This window comes from Hyla sarda, chromosome 9, assembly GCF_029499605.1.
Source record: "Hyla sarda isolate aHylSar1 chromosome 9, aHylSar1.hap1, whole genome shotgun sequence".
NCBI lineage: Eukaryota > Metazoa > Chordata > Amphibia > Anura > Hylidae > Hyla > Hyla sarda.
The window spans coordinates 21,939,606-21,965,348 of NC_079197.1; the positions used below are offsets into that span (position 1 = coordinate 21,939,606).

Below are 25,743 nucleotides of genomic sequence, written 5' to 3' on the forward strand. Positions count from 1 at the left end.
CAGATCTGATCGACATGTCTTATTTTTTTTTTTTTTTTTTAAATGACTCTTTAAATGGGCACAGTCATAAAAAAAAAAAAAAAAGTGATGGGTACACTTTAAGCCAGTGTTTCCCAACCAGGGTGCCTCTAACTGTTGCAAAACTCCAACTCCCAGCCTGCCTGGACAGCCTTCGGCTGTCCAGGCATGCTAGGAGTTGGAGTTTTGCAACAGTTAAACAGTTAAGAAAATAAATCATATCAACTGGCTCCAGTAAGTTAAACAGTTTTTTGTAAATTACTTCTCTTAAAAAAATAAATCTTAATCCTGCCAGTAATTATCAGCTGCTGAAGTTGAGTTCTTTTCTCTCTGACAAGTGCTCTCTGCTGACACCTCTGGCTGTCTCAGGAACTGTCCAGAGCAGGAGAGGTTTGCTGTGGGGATTTGCTCCAACTCTGGACAGTTCCTGAGACAGAGGTGTCAGCAGAGAGCACTGTTGTCAGACAGAAAAGAACTCCACTTCAGCATCTGATAAGTACTGGAAGGATTAAAAAAAAATAGAAGTTTTGCAAAACTGTTTAACTTGCTGGAGCCAGTTGATATGAAAAAAAAAAAAGTTTTTTAACTGGAATACCCCTTTAGGGTACGTTCACACGTACGCAGATTTGAGGCACAGTATTTTCTGCTGCATATTTCAGTGCAAACTAAATGACTGATCACAACTTCTAATCGGCAGTTACAAATCCTGCGCATCAAATCTGCGCAGTATCCTGTATGTGTCAATGTACCCTTAAAGGGGTACTCCACTGGAAAAAAAAAATTTTTTTAAATCAACTGGTGCCAGAAAGTTAAACAAATTTGCAAATTACTTCTATTTAAAAATCTTAATCCTTCCAGTACTTATCAGCTTCTATATGCTCCACAGGAAGTTTTTTTCTTTTTGAATTTGTCGGACAGAGGTGTCAGCAGAGAGCACTGTAGTCAATGTTAGGAACTGTCCAGAGCAGGAGCAAATCCCCATAGCAAACCTCTCCTGCTCTGGACAGTTCCTGACATGGACAGGTGTCAGCAGAGAGCACTGTGGTCAGACAGAGGAAATTCAAAAAAGAAAGGAACTTCCTGTGGATCACACAGCAGCTAAGTACGGGAGGGATTAAGATTATTTTTTTTTTAAATAGAAGTAATTATACAAATCTGTTAACTTTCTGGCACCAGTTGATTTAAAAATAAATAAATGTTTTCCAGTGGAGTACCCCTTTAAGGCCATGTTCACATGGAGTAAAATGTGCGAAATGTCCGCCCGGAAAACAAGTGCATAATCTGGACGCTAGGACCGCTCTCATAGAGGGCAATGCATTTCCAGGAGAAATCTGCGGACGTCAGGATCGGGATTTCTGTGGCAGAAACATCTGGCGTGGAAATTCCGCCGTGTGCACATTGCAGTAAAATCCATGGGACTCTGCTGCAGTGGAATATTCCAGCAAATTTCCGCATGGACGTTCTGCCGTGTGAACATACCGTAAGGCCTAGCCTTAGGAAAGATGGACAAGGATTCATTTTCATACCCAGCTTTACTTAAAACAATGTTCTCATATTCTTTTAGCTGTGGCAGAACTACAACTCCAAACACGTTGGAAACGGCAACAGCTGGTTAATCACTGGTTGGTCTTTGCATGCTGAGAGTTAAAGGGGTACTCCGGTGAAAGCCTTTTTTCTTTTAAATCAACTGGTGCCAGAAAGTTAAACATATTTGTAAATTAGTGCATGAGAAGACAAAGAAAAGTCGGCACTCACCGGGTTTCCAATTCAGCAGATTTTATTGCACGTTGCTCACAGCCATAGTACAATTCTTGGGGAGACGACGGATGGTACGAGGGGGGTACCACAGAGAGGCGACACTTGTGTTTCGCACTTAGTAGTGCTTCAACGGGCCTAACTCTTTACCGGAACATGTCATCTTCTTATACAGGTGAGTTTAGTAATTGGACCTATCACCATCTAACACACCTTGTGACGTTAAAAGAAGGGGAGGAGGTTGCTTAGTTAAGCTTGTTCCTACTAAGATCTAGCTCCTTGTTCAGACTGCCAGGACTAGTATCATAAAAAACACTCTTAGAAGCAAACTGAGACATCAACTTTATCATTAAGCCCTAAGACTCCCGTTGCGTCAGTAGCAATTATCCATTGTGTCTCTCTTCTAAGAAGGTTTTTATCAGATCTTAGCCCCGGTCGTGCAGCTACTTTTTCTATTCCTGCAAACCTTAATGATTCGTGACTTCCTCCATGGGCTTCCACTACATGGGAAATAAATCTGGGAGCTCCCTTTTTAGTGCGTAGAGAGTAAAAGTGCTCTCTAATTCTAGCGCACATTTGTCTGATTGTTTTCCCTATATAGTAGAAGCCACATGGGCAAAATATAACATAGACCACATTTTTTGTTTTACACGTAATAAGTTCGCTAACCGTATGGGTAATTGGACCTATTCTGAATGTTTGCAAGCCGAGATTATATTTACAAAAATTACAATTTTTACATTGAAAATTCCCTGTTGGTACATGACTAGTTAACCAGTCTATTTTATTTTTCTTTTCTTTATCTTTTTGTATATTATGTGCACGTTTCAATACTTCTCCTATTGTTTTCGTTTTTTTATAGGAGATTAACCCCTTCAGGACCAAGCCCATTTTGGCCTTAAGGACCAGAGCGTTTTTTGCACATCTGACCACTGTCACTTTAAACATTAATAACTCTGGAATGCTTTTAGTTATCATTCTGATTCCGAGATTGTTTTTTCGTGACATATTCTACTTTAACATGGTGGTAAATTTTTGTGGTAACTTGCATCCTTTCCTTGTGAAAAATCCTAAAATTTGATGAAAAATTTGAAAATTTTGCATTTTTCTAACTTTGAAGCTCTCTGCTTGTAAGGAAAATGGATATTACAAATAAAATTTTTTTATTCACATATACAATATGTCTACTTTATGTCTGCATCATAAAAGTGACGAGTTTTTACTTTTGGAAGACACCAGAGGGCTTCAAAGTTCAGCAGCAATTTTCCAATTTTTCACAAAATTTTCAAACTCACTATTTTTCAGGGACCAGTTCAGGTTTGAAGTGGATTTGAAGGGTCTTCTTATTAGAAATACCCCACAAAAGACCCCATTATAAAAACTGCACCCCCCAAAGTATTCAAAATGACATTCAGTCATCATTTTAACCCTTTAAATGTTTCACAGGAATAGAAGCAAAGTGAAGGAGAAAATTCACAATCTTCATTTTTTACACTCGCATGTTCTTGTAGACCCAATTTTTAAATTTTTACAAGGGGTAAAAGTAGAAAATGTATACTTATATTTGTAGCCCAATTTCTCTCGAGTAAGCACATACCTCATATGTCTATGTAAAGTGTTCTATGTCTATGTAAAGTGTTCGGCGGGCGCAGTAGAGGGCTCAGAAGGGAAAGAGCGATAAGGGGATTTTGGAGAGAACGTTTTTCTGAAATGGTTTTTGGGGGCATGTTGCATTTAGGAAGCCCTTATGGTGCCAGAACAGCAAAAAACCCTCACATGGCATACCATTTTGGAAACTAGACCCCTTGAGGTACGTAACAAGGAATAAAGTGAGCCTTAATACCCCACAGGTGTTTCACGACTTTTGCATATGTAAAAAATAATTATTATTTTTTCACTAAAATGTGTGTTTCCCCCCAAATTTCACATTTTTCCAAGGGTTAATAGCAGGAAATACCCCCTAATATTTGTAACCCCTTCTCTTCTGAGTATGGAGGTACCCCATAAGTTGACCTGAAGTGCACTATGGGTGAACTACAATGCTCAGAAGAGAAGGAGTCATATTTGGCTTTTTGAGAGCAAATTTTGCTCGGGGGGCATGTCGCATTTAGGAAGCCCCTATGGTGCCAGAACAGCAAAAAATACCCACATGGCATATCATTTTGGAAACTAGACCCCTTGAGGAATGTAATAAGGAATAAAGTGAGCCTTATTACCCCACAGGTGTTTCATGACTTTTGCATATGTAAAAAAAAAAAAAAAAAAAATTTCCACTAAAATGTGTTTCCCCCCTAATTTCACCTTTTTGCAAGGGTTAATAACAGAAAATACTCCCCAAAATTTGTAACCCCATCTCTTCTGAGTATGGAGGTACCCCATAAGTTGACCTGAAGTGCACTATGGGCGAACTACAATGCTCAGAAGAGAAGGAGTCATATTTGGCTTTTTGAGAGCAAATTTTGCTCGGGGGCATGTCGCATTTAGGAAGCCCCTAAGGTGCCAGAACAGCAAAAAAAAAACACACATGGCATACCATTTTGGAAACTAGACCCCTTGAGGAACGTAACAAGGGGTACAGTGAGCATTTGCCCCCCACTGGTGTCTGACAGATCTTTGGAACAGTGGGCTGTACAAGTTTTCATTTTCATGGACCACTGTTCCAAAGATCCGTCAGACACCTGTGGGGTGTAAATTCCCCCTGCACCCCTCATTACATTCCGTGAGCGGTGTCGTTTCCGAAATGGGGTCACATGTGGGGTTTTTTTTTTTTTGCGTTTGTCAAAACCGCTGTAACAATCAGCCACCCCTGTGCAAATCACCTCAAATGTACATGGTGCGCTCTCCCTTCTGGGCCTTGTTGTGCGCCCCCAGAGCACTTTGCGCTCACATATGGGGTATCTCTGTAGTCGGGAGAAATTACGTTACAAATTTTGTGGGGCTTTTTTCCCTTTTACCTCTTGTGAAAATGTAAAGTATAGGGCAACATCAGCATGTTAGTGTAAAAAATAAAAAAAATTTACACTAACATTCTGGTGTAGACCCCAACATTTCCTTTTCATGAAGGGTTAAAGAAGAAAAAGCCCCCCAAACCTTGTAACACAATTTCTCCCGAGTACGGCGATACCCCATATGTCGCCCTAAACTGTTGCCCTGAAATACGACAGGGCTCCAAAGTGAGAGCGCCATGTGCATTTGAGGCCTAAATTAGGGATTTGCATAGGGGTGGACATAGGGGTATTCTACGCCAGTGATTCCCAAACAGGGTGCCTCCAGCTGTTGCAAAACTCCCAGCATGCCTGGACAGTCAACGGCTGTCCGACAATACTGGGAGTTGTTGTTTTTCAACAGCTGGAGGCTCTGCTTTGGAAACAGTGGTGTACCGGACGTTCTTATTGGGGGAGGGGGGCTGTGTAGGGGTATGTGTATATGTAGTGTCTTTAACTTTTTATTTTATTTTGTGTTAGTGTAGTGTAGTGTTTTTAGGGTACAGTCACATGGGCGGGGGATTACAGCGAGTTTCCCAGCGCAAAATTTGCTGCATCTCAAGATGCGAGAAACCCACTGTAAAAGCCTCGCCCATGTGAATGTACCCTGTACATTCACGGGGGTGGCGGGGCGGGGGGGGGGGGGGGGGGGGGGGGGCTTGCATCAGCTGTTGCAAAACCACAACTCCCAGCATGCATGGTCTGTTAGTGCATGCTGGGAGTCATAGTTTTGCAACAGCTGGAGGCACACAGGTTAGGAAACACTGAGTTAGAAACAGACAATGTTTCCCAACCAGTGTGTCTCCAGTTGTTGCAAAACTACAACTCCCAGCATGCCCAGACAGCTGAAGGGCATGCTGGGAATTGTAGTACGGCAACATCTGAAGGGCCAGATGTTGCTGAACTAAAACTCCCAGCATGCCTGGACAGTCAGTGCATACTGGGAGTTGTAGTTTTGCAACAGCTGGAAGAGCACAGATTGGAGACCATTATACAATGGTCTCCAAACTGGGGCCCTCCAGATGTTGCAAAACTACAACTCCCAGCATGCATGGTCTGTTAGTGCATGCTGGGAGTCATAGTTTTGCAACAGCTGGAGGCACACAGGTTAGGAAACACTGAGTTAGAAACAATGTTTCCCAACCAGTGTGTCTCCAGCTGTTGCAAAACTACAACTCCCAGCATGCCCAGACAGCTGAAGGGCATGCTGGGAGTTGTAGTTCGGCAACATCTGAAGGGCCAGATGTTGCTTAACTAAAACTCCCAGCATGCCTGGACAGTCAGTGCATGCTGGGAGTTGTAGTTTTGCAACAGCTGGAAGAGCACAGATTGGAGACCATTATACAATGGTCTCCAAACTGAGGCCCTCCAGATGTTGCAAAACTACAACTCCCAGCATGCCCAGACAGCCAAAGGCTGTCTAGGCATGCTGGGAGTTGTAGTTTTCAGACTCCTAGAAGCAGCAGTGAAGATCTTCACTGCTGCCTCTGAGGACTATATACTTACCCGTCGCTGCTCGTCCACGTGGCCGGTCCCGCGCTGCTCCTCGGTCCCGCCGCTGGATCAGGTAAGTCCGCCGGTCCCCACGTGTTCCCCCCGAATGCCGCAGGTCCCCGCGAGCCCCTGCAGCCATCGTCCCCCGTTCTGTCCGACTTCCAGGGGCGGGCAGTGCGGGGGATCTGAACTTTCACCCCAGATCACTGTGATTGGTCCACAGGGACCAATCACAGTGATCGCTGACCAGGACCATCAATGGATGGTCCTGGGGGTGAAGCAGAAGTTGTCCCCTGCTGGAAACAGCGGGACTTCTGCCAGTTAACCCGTGCGATGCTGCGCATCGCCGGGTTAACTGAATGTCATTTATAAACGCCGGGATGCGCGAACGCACTGCACAACCCGGCGTTTATATATGACATTCTGCGGGAAGGGGTTAATGGTTTCTTTCCTGCCATTTCTTTGAGGTCTTCATCTGTCTCTAGTATATACCAATTCCTCCTAATTGCTCTCTCTATCATTTTATTTACCGGTGAATTCTGAAATGTAAACTTGAACCTATTCAAGGGTGCGTTTTTATGTTTTTTTCTGCATAATTCTTCTCTATTTTTCTCATCTGCTTTTTGTCTCCCTTTCTTTATTAAATCTGCTGGATAGTTACGTTCTATTAATCTTCTTTCTAGCTCAGTTGCCTGTAAATATTTGTAAATTACTTCTATAAAAAAAAATCTTAATCCTTTCAGTACTTATCAGCTGCTGAATGCTACAGAGGAAATTACTTTCTTTTTGGAACACTGATGACATCACAAGCACAGTGCTCTCTGCTGACATCTCTGTCCATTTTAGCAACCATGCATAGCAGATGTATGCTAAGGGCAGCATGGTGGCTCAGTGGTTAGCACTGCTAGGGCCTTGGGTTCAAATCCCACTAAGGACAACAATAAATAAAGACTTATTATTATTATTAGAACATCAGCAGAGAGAACTGTGCTCGCGATGTGATCACAGAGCATTCCAAAAAGAAAAGAATTTCCTCTGTGGTATTCAGCAGCTAATAAGTACAGGAAGGATTAAGATTTTTTAATAGAAATAATTTACAAATCTGTTTAACTTTCCGGAGCCAGTTGATTTAAAAGAAAAAAGGTTTTCACCGGAGTACCCCTTTTTAAAGGACTTTGACTTAGATCAGTGGGTCTCCAAACTGTGGACCTCCAGCTGTTGCAAAACTACAACTCCCAGCATGCCCGGACAGCCGTTGGCTGTCCGCGCATACTGGGAGTTGTAGTTTTGCAACAGCTGGAGGTCCACAGTTTGGGGGCCAGTGACTAAGACAATGCTTTTGTAATAATACTGATCTAGACAGGGTATAAATCTGCAGAATTTATAGAAGAAAAATAAAAATAAACATTTTTAAATTGCTGATTCAGATAACAAAGCTCCTTTTTTAATTGCCTGGTTCATCCCAGTGCCAGCAGTAAATCCCGTGTGCCCATTGAGCCCAGGCGCCTAATCCCTTTCAGGGGACACGTTCAGGCACAGATCTGGCAGGGGATGCTCTGGCTACGTTGCTGGCGGCACGTACGGGGAGGGACAGTCAGCATTCACATCCAGAGGAGATCGGCGGCTGAGTCACTGTGTGCACCTTTTATGCTGGAGGTTTTGCCTTTTTTTTTTTTTTTTGTTAACCGTAATTATATCTTTTGTAGACGCCAGTGATCTGCACAAGGAGCGGCTTATACAGGATGATACATTTGTTACACAATAAGACATCTTTGTATCCTGCTGTATACAAATGTAACTGAAGACTAACATTCTGAGTGCTGGCACATTTAGAATATCAGGTAGACATTTTGGGGGAAGAAGAAGAAAAAAATATAGAATATATATATTATATTATATATTATATTATATATTATATTATATTATTATATATTATATATTATATTATATATTCGTTTTAATTAAAAAAATATAAATATATATTTGTATTTAGATATGTTTCAGTATGTGTGTGTGTGTATATATATATATATATATATATATATATATATATATATATATATATATATAATTATCTCTAATATCTCTCTCATTTTAATATACATACACATGTAGCATATATGTGTGTATATTTATTGTATAACTTTTTTTTTTATGAACGTACACAATTATAGTGTCGTACAATTTTATCAATGACATTTGTTTGTATGGAATATCTTAGAGTAGTCTTTTTCAATCTGTGGCTCTCCAGCTGTTGCAAAAACTACAACTCCCAACATTTCCTTGGCAGCCTACCAAAGTAAATTTGGGGGAAATTGGCAACACAGCTGCAGCATTTGGTTCCTGTGTGAACAGGACAGGCTGTGTTTAGGTGACAGGCACGTCCTCTACTTTCCTGCTGCAAAATTTTCACCTTCTTTGCCACAGAGCGTTCAGGCTGCCGCAGGAAGTTTCCACACCAAGCAGTGACAAGACACGACTTAAAAAAAAAAAGCAAGTTTAAATGTCCCAATTCACAAAAAGTTATAATTAACGACTTCTCTACTGTAAGAATAAAGAACAATGCATGCAGTGCCTCACATAACCGCAAAATGAACACGTTAAGTGACTGAAGAAGCTTTTCATGTGCTTCACTATATAACGCACAATTAGGAGCGGCAATACTTATACTTTCCATAGTGTTGTGTTCTGCTGTTACAGGGAACCCATGGGTAACCTAGCCTTTCACTGATAAGGGGTTAAGGAAATTTTGCAGGACTAGACACTTGTATAAGTGGAGGGTCAATAGTTCAACACTGAAGCTGTAAACCATTGGAAAAACTGCTGCCATTCAGCTAAGGCTATAAAAACTTGTAAACTCGATTTGTTAGCTTAAAGGGATACTCCGCACCTAGACATCTTATCCCCTATCCAAAGGATATGGGATAAGATGTCAGATCGCCGGGGTCCCGCTGCTGGGGACCCCCGGGATTGCCGCTGCGGCACCGCGCTATCATTACTGCACAGAGCAAGTTCGTGATACAGGGGTTGCACCGTTACATCATGGCTCTGCCCCTCATGATTTCACGGCCGGTCCCCTCAATACAAATCTATGGGAGGTGGCGTGGCGGTCTTCACGCCCCCTGCCATAGACTTGCATTAAGGGGACGGGCCGTGATGTAACGAGGGGCCGTGCTATGACATTACGCTGCTCCATCCACTGTATCGCTCTGTATCCGTCTCCCGAACTCGCTCTGTGTAGTAATGAAAGCGCGGTGCCGCAGCGGCGATCCTGGGGATAAGATATCTAGGGGCGGAGTACCCCTTTAAACTTTAAACATGACTATGGGATTCTACTAGGGAAATCATGTTTTATAATAAATGCCCCTTCCTGGATCCTCCCACTGCCCTATCTTCAGCAGCAGAGCAGCACACAAACTGTCCAATATAGTAGACTGTTGGCTTCCCAGCCAGTGATCCTGTGGTAATGACATGTATGTTACCTTTCTTTCCTTCAAGGAATGTATAAAATACATTCGCATATTAATACAGAAAACTCCGGAGTCGGAACATTTATCTACCGACTCCACAGCCCTGAGTATACCCCATGATATTAGTATGGGTCTAATATTTTTTGGCCTCCCCATGATCTAGATGGGACACTATAGTCACATTTATTTTTTTATTTTTTTTGGTGTCTGGCTCATCCATGCCCTATAATGGGGTTCCATTGTTTCTGACTGCAAGATAAATGCTGTAGACTACCCCAAATACAGCACCACCCCTATTCACAGGTTAGGTGTGATACAACATCTATGTCCAATCCACTTAGTCTTGGGCCACATGGTGCCTATTTGTAACTTGCATTGAGGCCAGTGCCGGCAAAGTCTCATGCGACCAAAAAATCCAAGGTTACAAGTTGCATTGTGAGAAGTAATGTTGTGCCAAAGTAGCTGTCTAGACCATTGTTTTTCAAGGAAGTGTGCCTCCAGCCGTTTGCTTGCCCGGGCATGCTGGGAGTTGTGGTTCTGCAACAGCTGGAGACACACTGCTTGAGAAACACTGTTCTAGCATTAAAGGGGTATTCCGGTGGGGAAAAAAAAGTTTTCAAACCAACTGGTGCCAGAAACAGATTTGTAAATGACTTCTAGTTAAAAATCTTAACCCTTCCAGTACTTATCAGCCTGCTGTATACTACAGAAAAATGTGAAAAGTTCTTTTCAGTCTGACCACAGTGCTCTCTGCTGACACCTCTGTCTGTGTCAGGAACTGTCCAGAGTAGGAAAGGTTTTCTATAGGGATTTGCTCCTGCTCTGAACAGTTCCGGACACGGACAGAGGTGTCAGCAGAGAGCACTGTGGTCAGACAAAAAAGGAATTCACAATTTTCTCTGTAGTATACAGCAGTATACTGTACTGGAAGGCTTCAGATTTTTTAATAGAAGTAATTTACAAATCTGTTTAACTTTCTGGCACCAGTTGATTTGAAAACATTTGTTTTCCGCTTGTTTCCACCGGAGTTCCCCTTTAACCTTATGGAACAGAGCTGCAGTGCCACACTCTACCTGTGGACAGGGGTGGCATTGATCCTGGAACAAGTCAATCTTTATTTTTTATTTTTTTTCTGCTTTTAAACGCTTGACTTGAAGTAGAATGGGAGTAAAACGTCAGTGTAAACAAAGGCTCCTAGAAGTGCACATTTATTTATTTTTTGCTATATTTTTTTTCCATCTTTACAAGAACAAGAAACTTAAGAAGAACCCTACCCACAATTGCTTATAATAAGGGGTAAAACACTGGATGGGGTGGGGGGAGGGTTCGTTTCCTTAGTGACTATTAGGGAAGAAAACCTCCGTCTTATCAGATTTCAGCAGGCCGAGTCCGGACATTTTGGGAAGCGGTGATGTGGCAGTCCCAGTAGACGGGCAGTGACGCAGGGCCATGTGGATTCTGGCAGCGGTGATGCACAATTACCATTTACCAGCCAACCCTCTGCTTTTTTTAATTTTTTTTTTATCACCAGTGGAAAGCTGTGTGAAACTTGAAGTGTGCATTGCTGCGCGGCCGCTGTCAGGGCGTGGGAAGCCTTCTCCATGTGCACTGTATAGGTGCGCACTGTCAGCACATTCACCCAGTTATTATGTCTTATTTACTTTGGCAGAAGTTGTAAAATTTTAGTTTATTTTGCATAAAAAAATATGTCCTATTTGCTGATGCTTCAGTGTTTTGTATCAGTTCTGCATATGTGTTTTTTTTTGTTTTTTTTCTTGTTTAACCGCTTAAGGATCATATGGATGCTGGCGTGCATATTGAGTGCGCCTTCCCGTCATCGGACCGGTATAGCCCCCATAGGGGACTATAACATGCAATACATTGATTGTAGGCACTTATCAATGCTATGCCATAGCATAGCATTGATCAGTGTTATCTGCGCATGATTGCTCAAGCCTGGATCTCAGGCTTGGAGCAATCAATCTCCGATCAGACAGCAAGGAGCAAGGTAAGGCACCTCCCGCTGTCCTCTCAGCTTCTTGGGATGCCGCAATTTCACCGCGGCAGTCCCGTACAGCTCCACTGAGCTAACCAGAGTTCTCCCGTTTTAGAGGGAGTTAAAAAGGGGCATAAAAAATAAAGTACAGGCTAGGACAGGGGACCAATGTGACTTCTGTACAGTGCCGCAAAATACGTGAGCGCTATAGAAATAGAATAAGGGTACCGGTAATTAGATATGCACAAAAAAATCTCCTTCCTAAAAACTGGGGTCACATGTAGTATTTTTGGTCAATATTTTATTTATTTATTTATAAACCTGGACACAAACTCAAGACTTATGTCACTGAGGAAAAAATTCTGTGATACACTTTACCAGCTGCTTGCTTACAATATTTTTAAAATTATATATATATATATATATATATATATATATATTATTATATGTGTATATGTATATAATTTTTTTTTTTTTATACGTGTGGATACTTTTAAGCTTTTACTATTTGAAAGCATAAATTTTTTTTTGTTTTGCAGGCAGCCCAATATTATATATATTTATATGTGTGTGTGTATATATATATATATATATATATATATATATATATATATATATATATATATATATATATATATATATATATATTAATATTATTATTTATTATAATATTTTATTATTATTTATTATATTATTATTATTTATTATATTATTATTATTTATTATATTATTATTATTATTATTATTATTATTATTTATTATATATTATTATTATTATATTATTATTATATATATTATTATTATAATTATTATTATATATATTATTATTATTATTATTATTATTATTATAATTATTATTATAATTATTATTATTATTATTATTATTATTATTATATATATTATTATATATAATATGTGTGTGTATGTATGTATAATAAATGTCATAGCAATTTTACTCCTGTACCACAAAACAAACATACAAACGTAACAGTGAACTTACAGCAATTTCCACAGTAATTCAATACAAAATACAATTACATATGTAAAAAATAGGTCTGTTTTGAAGCATATGATGTGCATTTTTGGGCTTCAAATTATACCCACCCGGTGTGAACATGACCCTATTGCACATTTAGTATAAAACAGTGGAGGGCAGATTCCAGTTATATTGGAAGGCATAGTCTAGATCAGTGTTCATTAAACGGTGGACCTCCAGCTGTTGCAAAACTACAACTCTCAGCATGCCCGGACAGCCAACGGCTGTTCGGGCATGCTGGGAGTCGTAGTTTTGCAACATCTGTAGGTCCCATTGGTTTAGATTATTTAGTCTTGTGTCAGTCAGAGGTCATTGACCATTAACTCCTCTTGCACTGGAATATACAGGGCATTCCAGTCACATGTTACAAGGACAATGGACGGCGCTCAGACATGTCATGTGCGGCAGTGACCCCGTCTCTGCTTTACATTAGCCTCGGATATCTGAAAGCCCTTGAAGTTGTTGTTGATGTTGTGGTCGGGGGCTCATGGTAGCCACATGGTCTCTATTATCCTGCCCCCTCCCCCACACAGGCTTGTTTTGATGGGTCAGTAGATCAGAGGGGGTTGTAATGGATGCGACTAGTTCAAAGGAAATTCCTGCAGTCACAATAATGTCCTTTGTGTCTAGGGGGCGAAATCCCATTGAGTTTAATTGGGCTCTCGTAGTATAGTAATCACTATTAATGCAGAAAGTGACTCCCGTACCGCCGCTGTTATGGGTGACCTCTTTCCCGCACCGTTGCTAGTGCTTTTTTCTAGTTCAAAGAAATGGGCAAGGGTATTTCCCCCCAACCCTAAAAAATATATACACATAAAGGGAGATTTATCAAAACCTGTGTGGAGGAAAAGTTGCTGAGTTGCCCATAGCAACCAATCAGATTGCTGCTTTCATTTTGCAGAGGCCTTGTTAAAAAAGAAGCAATCTGGTTGCTATGGGCAACTGGGCAACTTTCCCTCTACACAGGTTTTGATAAATCTCCCCCGTTGGGGGAGATTTATCAAAACCTGTGTAGAGGAAAAGTTGCCCATAGCAACCAATCCGATCACTACTTTCATTTTGAAGAGGCCTTTTCAAAAATGAAAGAAGCGATCTTATTGGTTGGTATGGGCAACTGGGCAACTCTTTCCTCTGGACGGGTTTTGCTAAATTTTCCCCCAATATTGACTTCCAAAGAGATTCCTGGCTTCATTTCTTAGTATCTGGTTTCTCTTTCTTCTCCAGACCTCTTACCTCCTGGGGTGTGCAACCTTCTGAATTCGTCTACCATCTACGCCAACAATGAAGTGTGTCTCGGAGACATAGAGATTTACGGCTTTGACTACGACTATACTTTGGCGCTGTATTCGAACGCCCTGCACTCCATGATCTTCAACACTGCCAGGGACATCCTGGTGGAACAGTACAAGGTAAGTTGTAGAACCTCTATGGCTTGGGGGGGAGGGGGGGGGGTGCTCACAAGGTGGAATTGGGGAGGACATACTGAAAGGTGAGCGGACTTGGTTTGGCTGTAATTGGTGGGTGAGGGTGGAGGGATGGCGGACACCTCAGGTGCCACTTATCTACAAGGAAAACAACATATACAATTTGTTGGGTTGCCAGGCTCTTTTCGGACACTTTACCATTGGTAAGTGCAGGAGCAAATGACAAATACGGAAGAAGCAAATAAATGCATGAAATGAATAGCACAAACTAGACCTAGTATAAAACTGGGAATGAAACGTGGGGTGGGGGGGGAGGTTTTGATAAGTATTCATATGCAGATTTATTTTAATTTTATTTTTAGGCTAGGTTCACATCACGATTTAACCATCCGATTATCGGACCGTAAAATAGGACGAAATCGGATTGCAAAAAATCGTACACAATCGTATGTGAAAATTTCTTTGCTATCCGATTTTAAAATCGTATCCGAAAATCGTATAGATGAAAATTCCATCTGATTTTCAATAAAAATCTGATCCTGTTTTTAAAATGTGTATATATATATATATATATATACCAATGGTAATAAAGTTAAGTTTATGTGTTTTGAAGTCTACTGCGCATGCGTACTAATCTTATAGAAACGCACAGTCACACGATTCCATGTGATTTACATAGACATCAATAATTAAAAAAAATCGGACACTATTTCGATCAAATTTAGAATCTGGATGAAAAATCGTGGTCAACCACGATTTTACCTCCGATCTTCGTGCAAAATCGGATGCGGATCAAAACTGATGCATTTGTTGTCTATCGTTAATGAATGGAAGTCAATGGATATTTATTTTATTTACTTAGCGCCTACAGATTCCGCAGCTCTTACAATTATGAGGTACAAACAAAAACAAGTATCAGACATATTACACAATAACTATTCAAACAAGAGGTGTGGGGATATGTTGGGGGATATGTTGGGGGATATGTTGGGGCCAATTAGAGACTGTTATAGGCCTGTCTGAAGAGATGTGTTTTCAGGCCACGTTTGAAACTATGGATGTTGTTGTTGAGTCTGAGGGATTGAGGGATAGCATTCCAGAGAACCGGTGCAGCACGAGTGAAGTCTTGGAGACGGGAGTGAGAAGTTCGGATTATAGAAGATGTTAGTGTGAGGTCATTAGCAGATCGGAGAGAACGTGTAGGATGGTAGACGGAGATGAGAGAGGAGATGTAGGGAGGAGAGCTTTGTGGAGAGCTTTGTGTGTGAGACTGAGGATTTTGTACTGTATTCTGGACTGAATTGGTAACCAGTGTAGTGACTGGCACAGGGAGGAGGCGTCGGTGTAGCGGCTGGAGAGGAAGATGAGTCTGGCTGCAGCATTGAGGATGGACTGGAGAGGAGAGAGTTTGGAGAAAGGAAGGCCTATTAGTAAAGAGTTACTGTAGTCGAGGCGGGAGTGAATCAAAGCAATAATGAGAGTTTTAGCAGTTTCAGTAGTGAGAAACGGGCGGATTCTGGAAATGTTTTTGAGATGCAGGTGACACGAACGTGAAAGAGACTGAATATGGAGAGTGAAAGACAGATCAGAGTCAAGTATAACGCCAAGACAGCGAGCCTGCTGCCCGGGAGTTATGGTAGTACCACATACCCAGATGGAAATGTCAGGGTTAGGTACAGTATCAGTTGATGGAGATTGGCGTGCAGATTTGTACGATTTCAAAGTTAAAAATCGTGAGAAGTAGTAGGATAGTAAAATCGTGATGTGAATGCACCCTTACGTATCCCCAATGTGGTTATTAAAAAAAACAAAAAAAGTATAGTTGTTTGTCAGCCATTTTCCATTTAGGTCATAGGCAGATGGTTAACATGAAAAACGCACTGATTTGGACTCCGCATTCAGATGAATATGGATTTAGTGTGTGTGTGTGACCTTATTTCAGTTCAGAGGTCGGTGGTAAGCGTTACTAGTGAGGACTCCTTGTTCACAATAAAGTAAGAGGGGGGGGATACCAAGCTGATCAGAGTTCAGCTGCTTAGTCCCCCACTGATCAGGAGGACGAAATAGTCCCTGGAGTAAATGAAGCGCACCGCATGTGTGCTGCCGAACATAGAATATAAATGAAGCTGTGGCCAATTTTAGATGGGACATAACAAGTGGCGTTGGGAATACCCCATTGAAGCTGCTCATACGCTTGAGAGCTGGTGGCCGACAGCTGTTCCTCCCAATACCCCTATATGTATGCACTTGGCATGGCCAAGCATGCAATTGTTCTGGATAAAGAGATAGGAGTATGCTGCTGCCAGACTGGTCTTGTGGTGACTTATCTCTCTGACAACAAAATGATTGTGTAATTTTAAGGGGTTAACAGATTGTAAATCTTAAAGGGGTTATCCAGGAAAAAACTTTTTATAGATATATAGATATATCTATATATCTATATCAACTGGCTCCAGAAAGTTAAATAGATTTGTAAATTACTTCTATTAAAAAATCTTAATCCTTTCAGTACTTCAGAGCTTCTGAAGTTAAGGTTGTTCTTTTCTGTCTAAGTGCTCTCTGATGACACCTGTCTCGGGAAACTTCAGAAGCTCATAAGTACTGAAAGGATTAAGATTTTTTAATAGAAGTAATTTACAAATCTGTTTAACTTTCTGGAGCCAGTTGATATATAAAAAAAGTTTTTTCCTGGATAACCCCTTTAATCCTTCCAGTACTTAGCAGCTGCTTTCTGCTCCACAGGAAGTTCTTTTCTTTTTGAATTACTTTTCTGTCTGACCACAGAGCTCTCTGCTGACACCTCTTGTCCATTTGAGGAACTGTCCAGAGCAGGAGCAAATCCCCATATCAAACATCTCCTGCTCTGCAGAGTTCCTAAAATGGACAAGAGGTGTCAGCAGAGAGCACTGTGGTCAGACGGAAAAGTAATTCAAAAATAAAAGAACTTCCTGTGGAACATACAGCTACTAAGTACTGGAAGGATTAAGATTTTTAAATAGCAGTAATTTACAAATCTGTTTAACTTTCTGGCACCAGTTAATTTAAAATAAATGACTTTCCACCAGAGTACCCCTTTTAAAATCCAACATATCTGATCATCCTGTACTCGTTAGGAGACCCCATACACATTAGACAGTTGGGTTAGGCTGAAATGCGTTAGCTGTGTTCTGTTGGATTACTAGGATGATGGCCATTTCCATACATCTGATGCCTTTGTTCTTTTACTTCCTAGTACCCTGCAGGAATTTTGAAGTACGACTATCTGCCCAACTTTGCAGTCAGAGGTCTGCACTACGACATCAATAAGGTAAGTGCAGCTTATCTGTGCGTTTTAGCTATACATGTAGGGCTGAGAATTTTGGAGACTGTCCAGAAGCAATGTTTACATGTCATCCTCTATCTTTGCTGGATGCTGCTGATAACCGCTGCTGGAATTCACCAGATAACAAGCACATGGTGGAGATCCTGGTTTCTCGCTCAGCATGTGGGGCCAGGGATTGGTGCTGTAAAAGTACGCTGGAAGCCATAGATTAAAGGGGTTATCCAGGAAAAAATACCTTTTTTTTTTTTTTTTTTTTTTTTTTTCTTTTTCCCATAAATCAACTGGCTCCAGAAAGTGAAACAGATTTGTAAATTACTTCTATTAAAAAATCTTAATCCTTTCAGTACTTATGAGCTTCTGAAGTTAAGGTTTTTCTTTTCTGTCTAAGTGCTCTCTGATGACACCTGTCTCGGAAACGCCCAGTTTAGAAGAGGTTTGCTATGGGGATTTGCTTCTAAACTGGGCGTTTCCCGAGACACGTGCTATCAGAGAGGTCTTAGACAGAAAAGAACAACCTTAACTTCAGAAGCTCATAAGTACTGAAAGGATTAAGATTTTGTAATAAAGTAATTTACAAATCTGTTTAACTTTCTGGAGCCAGTTGATACATCTAAAAAAAAAATTCCTGGATAACCCCTTTAACTTAGATTCCACTTCTATCTCTTTAACGGTGGTCTCCAACCTGCGGACCTCCAGATGTTGCAAAACTAAACTCCCAGCATGCCCGGACAGCCGATGGCTGTCCGGGCATGCTGGGAGTGGTAGTTTTGCAACATCTGGAGGTCCGCAGGTTGGAGACAACTGCTCTATAATTTACATGGACTTTTCAGTCAGAGGGTTACGTATGGTGCGGAACTCATTACTGTTCCGTCTAGTATTTGTCCCTGAACAAATAGAGGGATTTAAGAAGAGCCCTGACTCAAGCCTATGTCTAAATGTATACTGATCATCCATAACATTTTAAAGGGGTTTTTCACTGAAAAACTATATTTATCGATCAACTGGCTCTAGAAAGTTACAGATCTGTGAATTACTTAATCTTAATCCTTACAGTACTTACCAGCTGCTGAAGTTGAGTTGTTCTCTGACCACAGTGCTCTCTGCTGACACTTCTGTCTCAGGAACTGTCCAGAGTAGGAGCAAATCACCATAACAAACCTCTCCTGCTCCGGACAGTTCCCGAGACAGGGGTCAGCAGAGAGCACTGTGGTCAGACCGAAAAGAACAACTCAATTTTAGCAGCTAAGTACTGGAAGGATTAAGATGTTTTTTTTTATATTTTTTTTGTTTTTTTTTTTTAAAGTAATTTACAAATCTGTTTAACTTTCTGGAGCCAGTAAAATAAATAAATAAAATAAAATAAAGAAAACAATTGTTGTTCACTGGAGAACCCCTTTAATAGTGTGGTTCCCCTCTTGTGCTGCCTGGTCCTAGTCTACCACTAATTTGGGTCACCTTAATCTGCTGTTATTGCTGTGGAGAGGACTTGACAAGGTACTGCTGCAATGTTATGGCTGATCATTGATGGAGAGGATTTGTACGTGTCTACCAGTGTTTCCCAACCAGGGTGCCTCCAGCTGTTGCAAAACTACAACTCCCTGCATGCCCTGACAGCCTCTGGCTATAAATTTATAATATTTTTAACCTCTGATACCTACTCTCTTGGCACAGGGACTTCTTATGAAGATAGATGCCTACCACTATATCGAGCTGGGCACAGTGTACAGGTAGGTGAAGAATACTCGATAGTTTGTCATGAGCTTTGGATGTCTAGGTCCACAAGTAAACAAATGCATTCACGTGGACATATTACAATTGCATATGACCTGTGTTGCCTTCTGAAGACATCTTTTACAGTTCTTGTATTGCTTTGACATAGTCTGTATGGTGATACTCATGATGTTGGGCAGTTCTTGTCCCCTTTTCTAGTGCGGGGTGTTCCCCTAACCTTTCATAACGTAACATTAATCTCATCTGCCTCCCTCACCATTCACTAGGGGCCTCAAGCCGGTCCCAGATGAGGAGGTGATGGAGCTGTACAATGGAACAAACCACATCCCGCTTCACCAGGTCAGCGGGTTTTACGGCAAGGTAAGTGCACAACACGCTGTGTACTTTTCTGAGATTAGTATCTGCAGTTTGCTAACAAGGGTCTGGTTTGACTAACCAGACCAACCAGATCTTTTTGACCAAGCTGTTAGTTATTCTAATCCTTTTATCGGAATAAAAGCATTGTGCGGAGTTGTACAGAACTGCGACTGGGCCCATTCAAGTTATCTGGGTCGGCTCCAAGTTGCCTCCATCATAAAGTTAATGCCTATTTTAGTTATATGCCAGGTTTTTAAAAAATTGACCCCATCAGAGAGATGCTTTAAAAAGTACCTGTCACCAAACAAAATGTTCTAAACTAGCTATGGCTATGTTCCCGAACTACTCCTAACACCCCTCCAGCCCTTTCAAAAAAATTAATTAAAAAATGTTTAATATTCAGAGTTTTAAAAAGCTGTGTATCTTGCCTTTCTTCTTGCTCACATAGGGCAGTTTCCCAGCAGGAGAAAGTGGGCGATTCCCAGCAGGCATGACATCACTGAAGCCTGCTGAGGGACCACTTCCACCCTCACTTGGTTGTAGAGCTGTGTTGAATAGAAGACCTCAGGCTCTGTGCATGTTTCAGTCTGTGTAGCTTTAAGTGAGGCTCTCCTGCAGTTTTCAGTCTGTGCAGCTTTCTGTGAGAATCTGTTTAGCTTTCACTTCCTGTGCAGCTGTCAATCAAGCTCAGTGCAGAGAAACACTTCCTGAGTTTGGTCTCCTGCCAGGCTGGGAGGAGACCAAACTCACTGTATTCATTGTAGCAGGGAACAGTACAGAGCCACCAAGTGGTTGTTCTTTCTATTACACTTAAAACATATTTATGTTGATGATTTTAAAAGCAAGTGAATGGGAAAGTTTCTGCTAATTACACAAGGAACATTAAAAGTTTTATTTGGTGACAGGTACTCTTTAAGTTTTTGTCTTGTACTTTTCTATACTTGAAATGTCACTTTCTTTAGCGCTATCTTGTCTCTATGTCAGACCTGATCACATGGACATCTACTGAATATTAAGATCTTAAGATGCCTTGCTTGTAATGCAAGCGAGCAAACTGGTATTCCTATCTTAGTACAAGGGCTTGTTGTTTCCTCTTCCCCGGCCTTCATCTGGCTGCTAGTGGTGGTCTGGAAGCCGAAAACAGCCTACCCAGCTATTTTAGGCAGAGTTCACATCAGGGTTGGGCTCTGTTCAGAGTTTGTCCAAATTTAGGGGACTTGAGCAGAAAAAAAAGTGACCCCCCTCGTATAAACTACTATCCAGCAGCGCAGACTGCTTCAGCTGCCACCGGATAGCCGTTTACGGTGCCCCGTGTGCTCCAGTGATGGTCTCCTACCTGTCCTCGGGGCTCTGGACCATCCTCTTCACGATCACCTCCCATCGCTGGCGCTCTCCTTCGTCATCACGTCGCGCGCACGCCGCCCCGTCATCCAATAGGAGCGGCGTGCCGGCGTAGTGACGTGATGACGGAGAGCGAGGATCTTGGGGAAGCAGAGATGTCCGGAGCGTCAGGGACACCACGGGGATGCTGCGGCAGTGATGGGGGGGCGACATCCAGCGCAGCGGTGACGGTCCGGAGCGGCGGGGACAGGTGAGTACAACTGCCTATACTTTACATTGCACGGATCCCTCAACATACGATGGTTTCAACAAACGATGGTTCATTTGGAACGGATTAACTTCGTATGTTGAGCGACCACTGTACTGTAAGCAAGAATTTTTTTTTTTCTCTGATAAACAACGGACTGACCCCTTTAAGTCAATGGGACCTATCGGGTCCCGCTGATATGTTCTTGTCAAACAGACTGTCCAGGTCGGTTGTTTGATGCTAGAATTTACTCTATGGCGAAGCTCCCCAAACACTCAACACTATATTGTGCTCAACACTATTTAGCCTTACGTAATATGCCCATATCCCAAAAGGTTTTACTCATCGCCCAGTGTTTATTAAATAGCAAGGTTCACAGTTCTACGCGGTTTATACAAATGGCATAAAATAGCCGGCTCAGCTGTTTTCGCCTTCCCGACCACCTCCTGCAGCCAAAAAAAAGCCCTTGTACTAAGATGGGAAGGGAATACCCCTTTAACAGACCAATGGATGTGCCTCCAAAGTCAACAACATAGAGGAGGACTAGAATGTGCCCAATCCAGATAACTATATGTATAGGATTCCATATCTGTTCCTGGTTAGTTGTCTGGCAATAAGAACTTTATGGTTCTCTCTAGAAGTCAACCAAAAAAAAACTCAATGCAAATTTCAGAGCTTCTTCTCTGAGCCCAGCCTTAAAGGGGTATTCCACCCCTAGACCTTCTATCCAAAGGATAGGGGATAAAATGTCAGATCGCCACGGTCCCGCTCTGTGTGCGTAATGACGGGTGATACGGGGGACGGAGCAGCGTGACGTCATGGCTCCGCCCCTCGTGACATCACGGCCCGTCCCCTTAATGCAAGTCTATGGGAGGGGGCGTGACGACCGCCACGCCCCCTCCCATAGACTTGTATTGAAAGGGGCGGGCCGTGACGTAACTATGCTCCGGTCCCTGTACCGCCCATCATTACGTGCAGAGCGAACTCACTCTGTGCTGTAATAGCGCGGTGCCGCAGCGGGGATCCCAGGGGTCCCCAGCAGCGGCACCGCGGCAATCTGACATCTTATCCCCTATCCTTTGGATAGGGGATAAAATGTCTAGGGGCGGAATACCCCTTTAAAGCAGAGTTTCCCAACCAGTGTGCCTCCAGCTGTTGCAAAACTACAACTCCCAGCATGCCCGGACAGCCTCTGGCTGTCCGGGCATGCTGGGAGTTGTAGTTTTGCAACAGCTGGAGACACACTGGTTGGGAAACACTGCCTTATGTTGTAGGATTTCTTACTGGTATTGTCGTCTTTCAGTCATACTGACTTGGACTTTCTCTTCTATCAGGGCCCTGCGGTTAAACAGTACATGGACATCTTCTCTCTGCCGGAGATGAACCTCTTGGCCGTGGCCAATGACTTTTTCATCAGCAACCATATAGACTATGATCCTGTCCATCTCTACAAGGATGTCACAGTAAGTGTTTTCAATCCGTCTATTTTGTTTTTACCCCCCGATCGAGAGCTTATAGGATAGTGACACATCCAAAAAGTAGTTATTCTTCCTGTAGATTATGGGGAATATTAGTAGTGGGAGTTTTATCAAAACCTGTGTAGAAGAGTGGGGTAGTTGCCCATAGCAACCAACCAGTTTGCTTCATTTATTTTTAAAAAGCCCCCTGAGAAATAAAAGCGGATTAATTGGTTGCTATGGGCAACTGCACCACTCTTCCTCTACACAGGTTTCGATCTCCCCCATAGCTTTTTTTTTTTAAAGGAGCTATATTATGCAAGAATACTTATCCCATATCTTAAGGATAGGGAAATAGGGTTAATAGCGATCAGACCCCCTGCGATCTCCTGCACTGGCCTCTAGCTCTCCCTGAGAAGGGGGCATGTTGACCCCCGCACAAAGTGGCGGCCGACACTACCCCTCCCCTTTATCTCTATGGGAAAGCCATTTCGCTATCTCATAGAGATACATGGAGGGGGCTGCTGTTTCATGCGGGCATATACAAGCTCCGTTCCCAGGGAGAGCTGGGGTCCCTGCGGTCAGAAACCCCCCCCCCCTCCCCTGAGTTCTAAAACTTATCCCCCATCCTTTGCATAGGGGATACGTTTTCTTGCATGATGCTTCTCCTTTAAGTAGCTTAGTATCAATGGTGAGTGTCTAGTGATCTCCAAACTGTGGACCCCCAGATGTTGCAAAACTGCAACTTGCAGCACTCCCCAAGCATGCTGGGAGTTGCAGTATCAGTATTGCAACATCTGGAGGTCTGAAGTTTGGAGACCACTGATCCCTCCCAAGCTGCGAGCTCTCCAGCTGTTGTAAATCACAATTCCCAGCATGGCCCTGGGGGTGTCTTTGCTGGCCCTGGGGGTGTCTTTGCTGGCCCTGGGGGTGTCTTTGCTGGCCCTGGGGGTGTCTTTGCTGGCCCTGGGGGTGTCTTTGCTGGCCTTTGCTGGCCCTGGGGGCGTCTTTGCTGGCCCTGGGGGCGTCTTTGCTGGCCCTGGGGGCGTCTTTGCTGGCCCTGGGGGCGTCTTTGCTGGCCCTGGGGGCGTCTTTGCTGGCCCTGGGGGCGTCTTTGCTGGCCCTGGGGGCGTCTTTGCTGGCGATTTATCAAAACCTGCCCAGAGGAAAAGTTGCCTATAGCAACTAATCCGCTCACTTTCATTTTTAACAAGACCCCTGCAAAAAGCAATCGGATTGGTTGCTATGGGCAACTTTTCCTTTACACAGGTTTTGATCCTCTTTGTTTTTTAAATGTTTTAATGTTTAAATTTTTTTTTGTATGTTCAGCAAACTGCAGGTTAGGAATCAACAATCTAGTAATTTTTTTTTTGTATTCAACCTATATAATGGGATATTTTGTAAATTGAAATGCGAATGGCTTGTGTGTTGTGTGAAGGGGGTTGGTGGGTTGACTGATCTCCCCCCCACCCCTTGCCTTTCACACAAAAAAAAAAAATTCTGCCTGAAACCAGCAAAGACTGGAAATGCAGTGCTGAGGTGGTGTCGGTTTTGAGGAAGCTTGTTTTGGTTTTTGCTAGACCCCCGCCTTGCCTCCCCCTCTCCTTCCCACATTATTTGTGTGGTTTACTGTGCCTCAGCCTGACAGGAACATTATGTGCCAGAACGTGAGCGTGTGATGTAAGCGTCCGCAGATGTTTATTATCTCACAAGTTAGAGACTTTCTCCGTCTATCACAGGGGGGGGGGGGTTTGGATGGGGTGGGTCGGCGTCATTGATAAGGCGAGAACATAAGCAGGCGGGGCTGCTTGCATGTGTTTTCTTGTCAACATGTTAGAGAATAATATAGGACAGTGTTTCCAACCAGTGTGCCTCCAGCTGTTGCAAAACTAAAACTCCCAGCATGCCCGGACAGCCTTCGGCTGTCCGGGCATGCTGGGTGTTTTAGTTTTGCAACAGCTGGAGGCACCCTGTTTGGGAGACACTGATCTAGCGTATAATATGTTTGTGCATTGCAGCCTGTTATTAGTAAATGTTTTCTTAAACAGCAGCTACAAGCGGTGTTCTTTATTTGTATGACCATGAGGGATTTAGCCGGGGGCAGAGGTGCGGAGATGATCCCTGACCCGGCCCTCACCTTGCACATCTAGAGTTACATTCTCTTCGCACCTGTGGGCTTCTTGTCTTATTTGCCCTAAAAACCTCCATAATGCAGCAGCGCTGGAGGCTCAATGGAGCAGAACACAATGGATGAGAGTTAATCGTCCGAGGCCTCAGGAGTCACAAGGTGATTCATGGGATTTATGACCAAGTCAGATTATCTCCGGGTTTGTTCTTTACACGTTGACTTGGTGACATGTCTGTTGTTCCCCCAATTGTTCACGTTCCTAGAACTTCATGTATTTAAAAAATATATATTTGTGTGTGTGTATATTATAATATAGTTGTGTGTGTGTGTGTGTGTGTGTATGTATGTGTATATATATATGTATATATGTATATATGTGTGTGTGTGTGTGTGTATGTATATATATGTGTGTATATATATATATATATATATATATATATATATATATATATATATATAGATGAGATGAGATGAGATGAGATGAGAGATTATATATACACACACACGTACGTACGTACCTTAGTCTATCCAAGTCATCTTGTAACTTAAGTGTCTGGGCATCCACTTGGCAAATGAGGTTCAATGTGGATAAATGTAAAGTTATGCATCTGGGTACTAATAACCTGCATGCATCGTATGTCTTAGGGGGGATTAAACTGGCAGAGTCACTGGTAGAGAAGGATCTGGGTGTACTTGTAGATCACAGACTACAGAATAGCACAATGTCAGGCTGCTGCTTCCAAAGCCGGCAGGATATTGTCATGTATAAAAAGAGGCATGGACTCAAGGGACAGGGACATAATACTCCCCCTTTATAAAGCATTGGTACGGCCTCACCTGGAATATGCTGTTCAGTTTTGGGCACCTGTCCATAAAAGGGACACTGCGGAGTTGGAAAGGGTGCAGAGACGCGCGACTAAACTAATATGGGGCATGGAACATCTTAGCTATGAGGAGCGATTAAAGGAGTTACAATTGTTTAG

At 42.5% G+C, this 25,743-nt stretch overlaps 1 protein-coding gene across 1 annotated transcript in view; it reads left to right on the plus strand.

Moving 5' to 3' along the window:
- LOC130291024 (5'-nucleotidase domain-containing protein 2-like) overlaps positions 1–25,743 on the plus strand; it is a 55,538-nt gene that overhangs the window by 5,654 nt on the left and 24,141 nt on the right. The window contains exons 2-6 of the mRNA XM_056539351.1: positions 13,978–14,162; positions 17,410–17,484; positions 19,171–19,226; positions 19,497–19,590; positions 22,510–22,638. Coding sequence (XP_056395326.1) covers positions 13,978–14,162; positions 17,410–17,484; positions 19,171–19,226; positions 19,497–19,590; positions 22,510–22,638 — 539 coding nt within the window. The remainder of the gene's footprint in view (positions 1–13,977; positions 14,163–17,409; positions 17,485–19,170; positions 19,227–19,496; positions 19,591–22,509; positions 22,639–25,743) is intronic.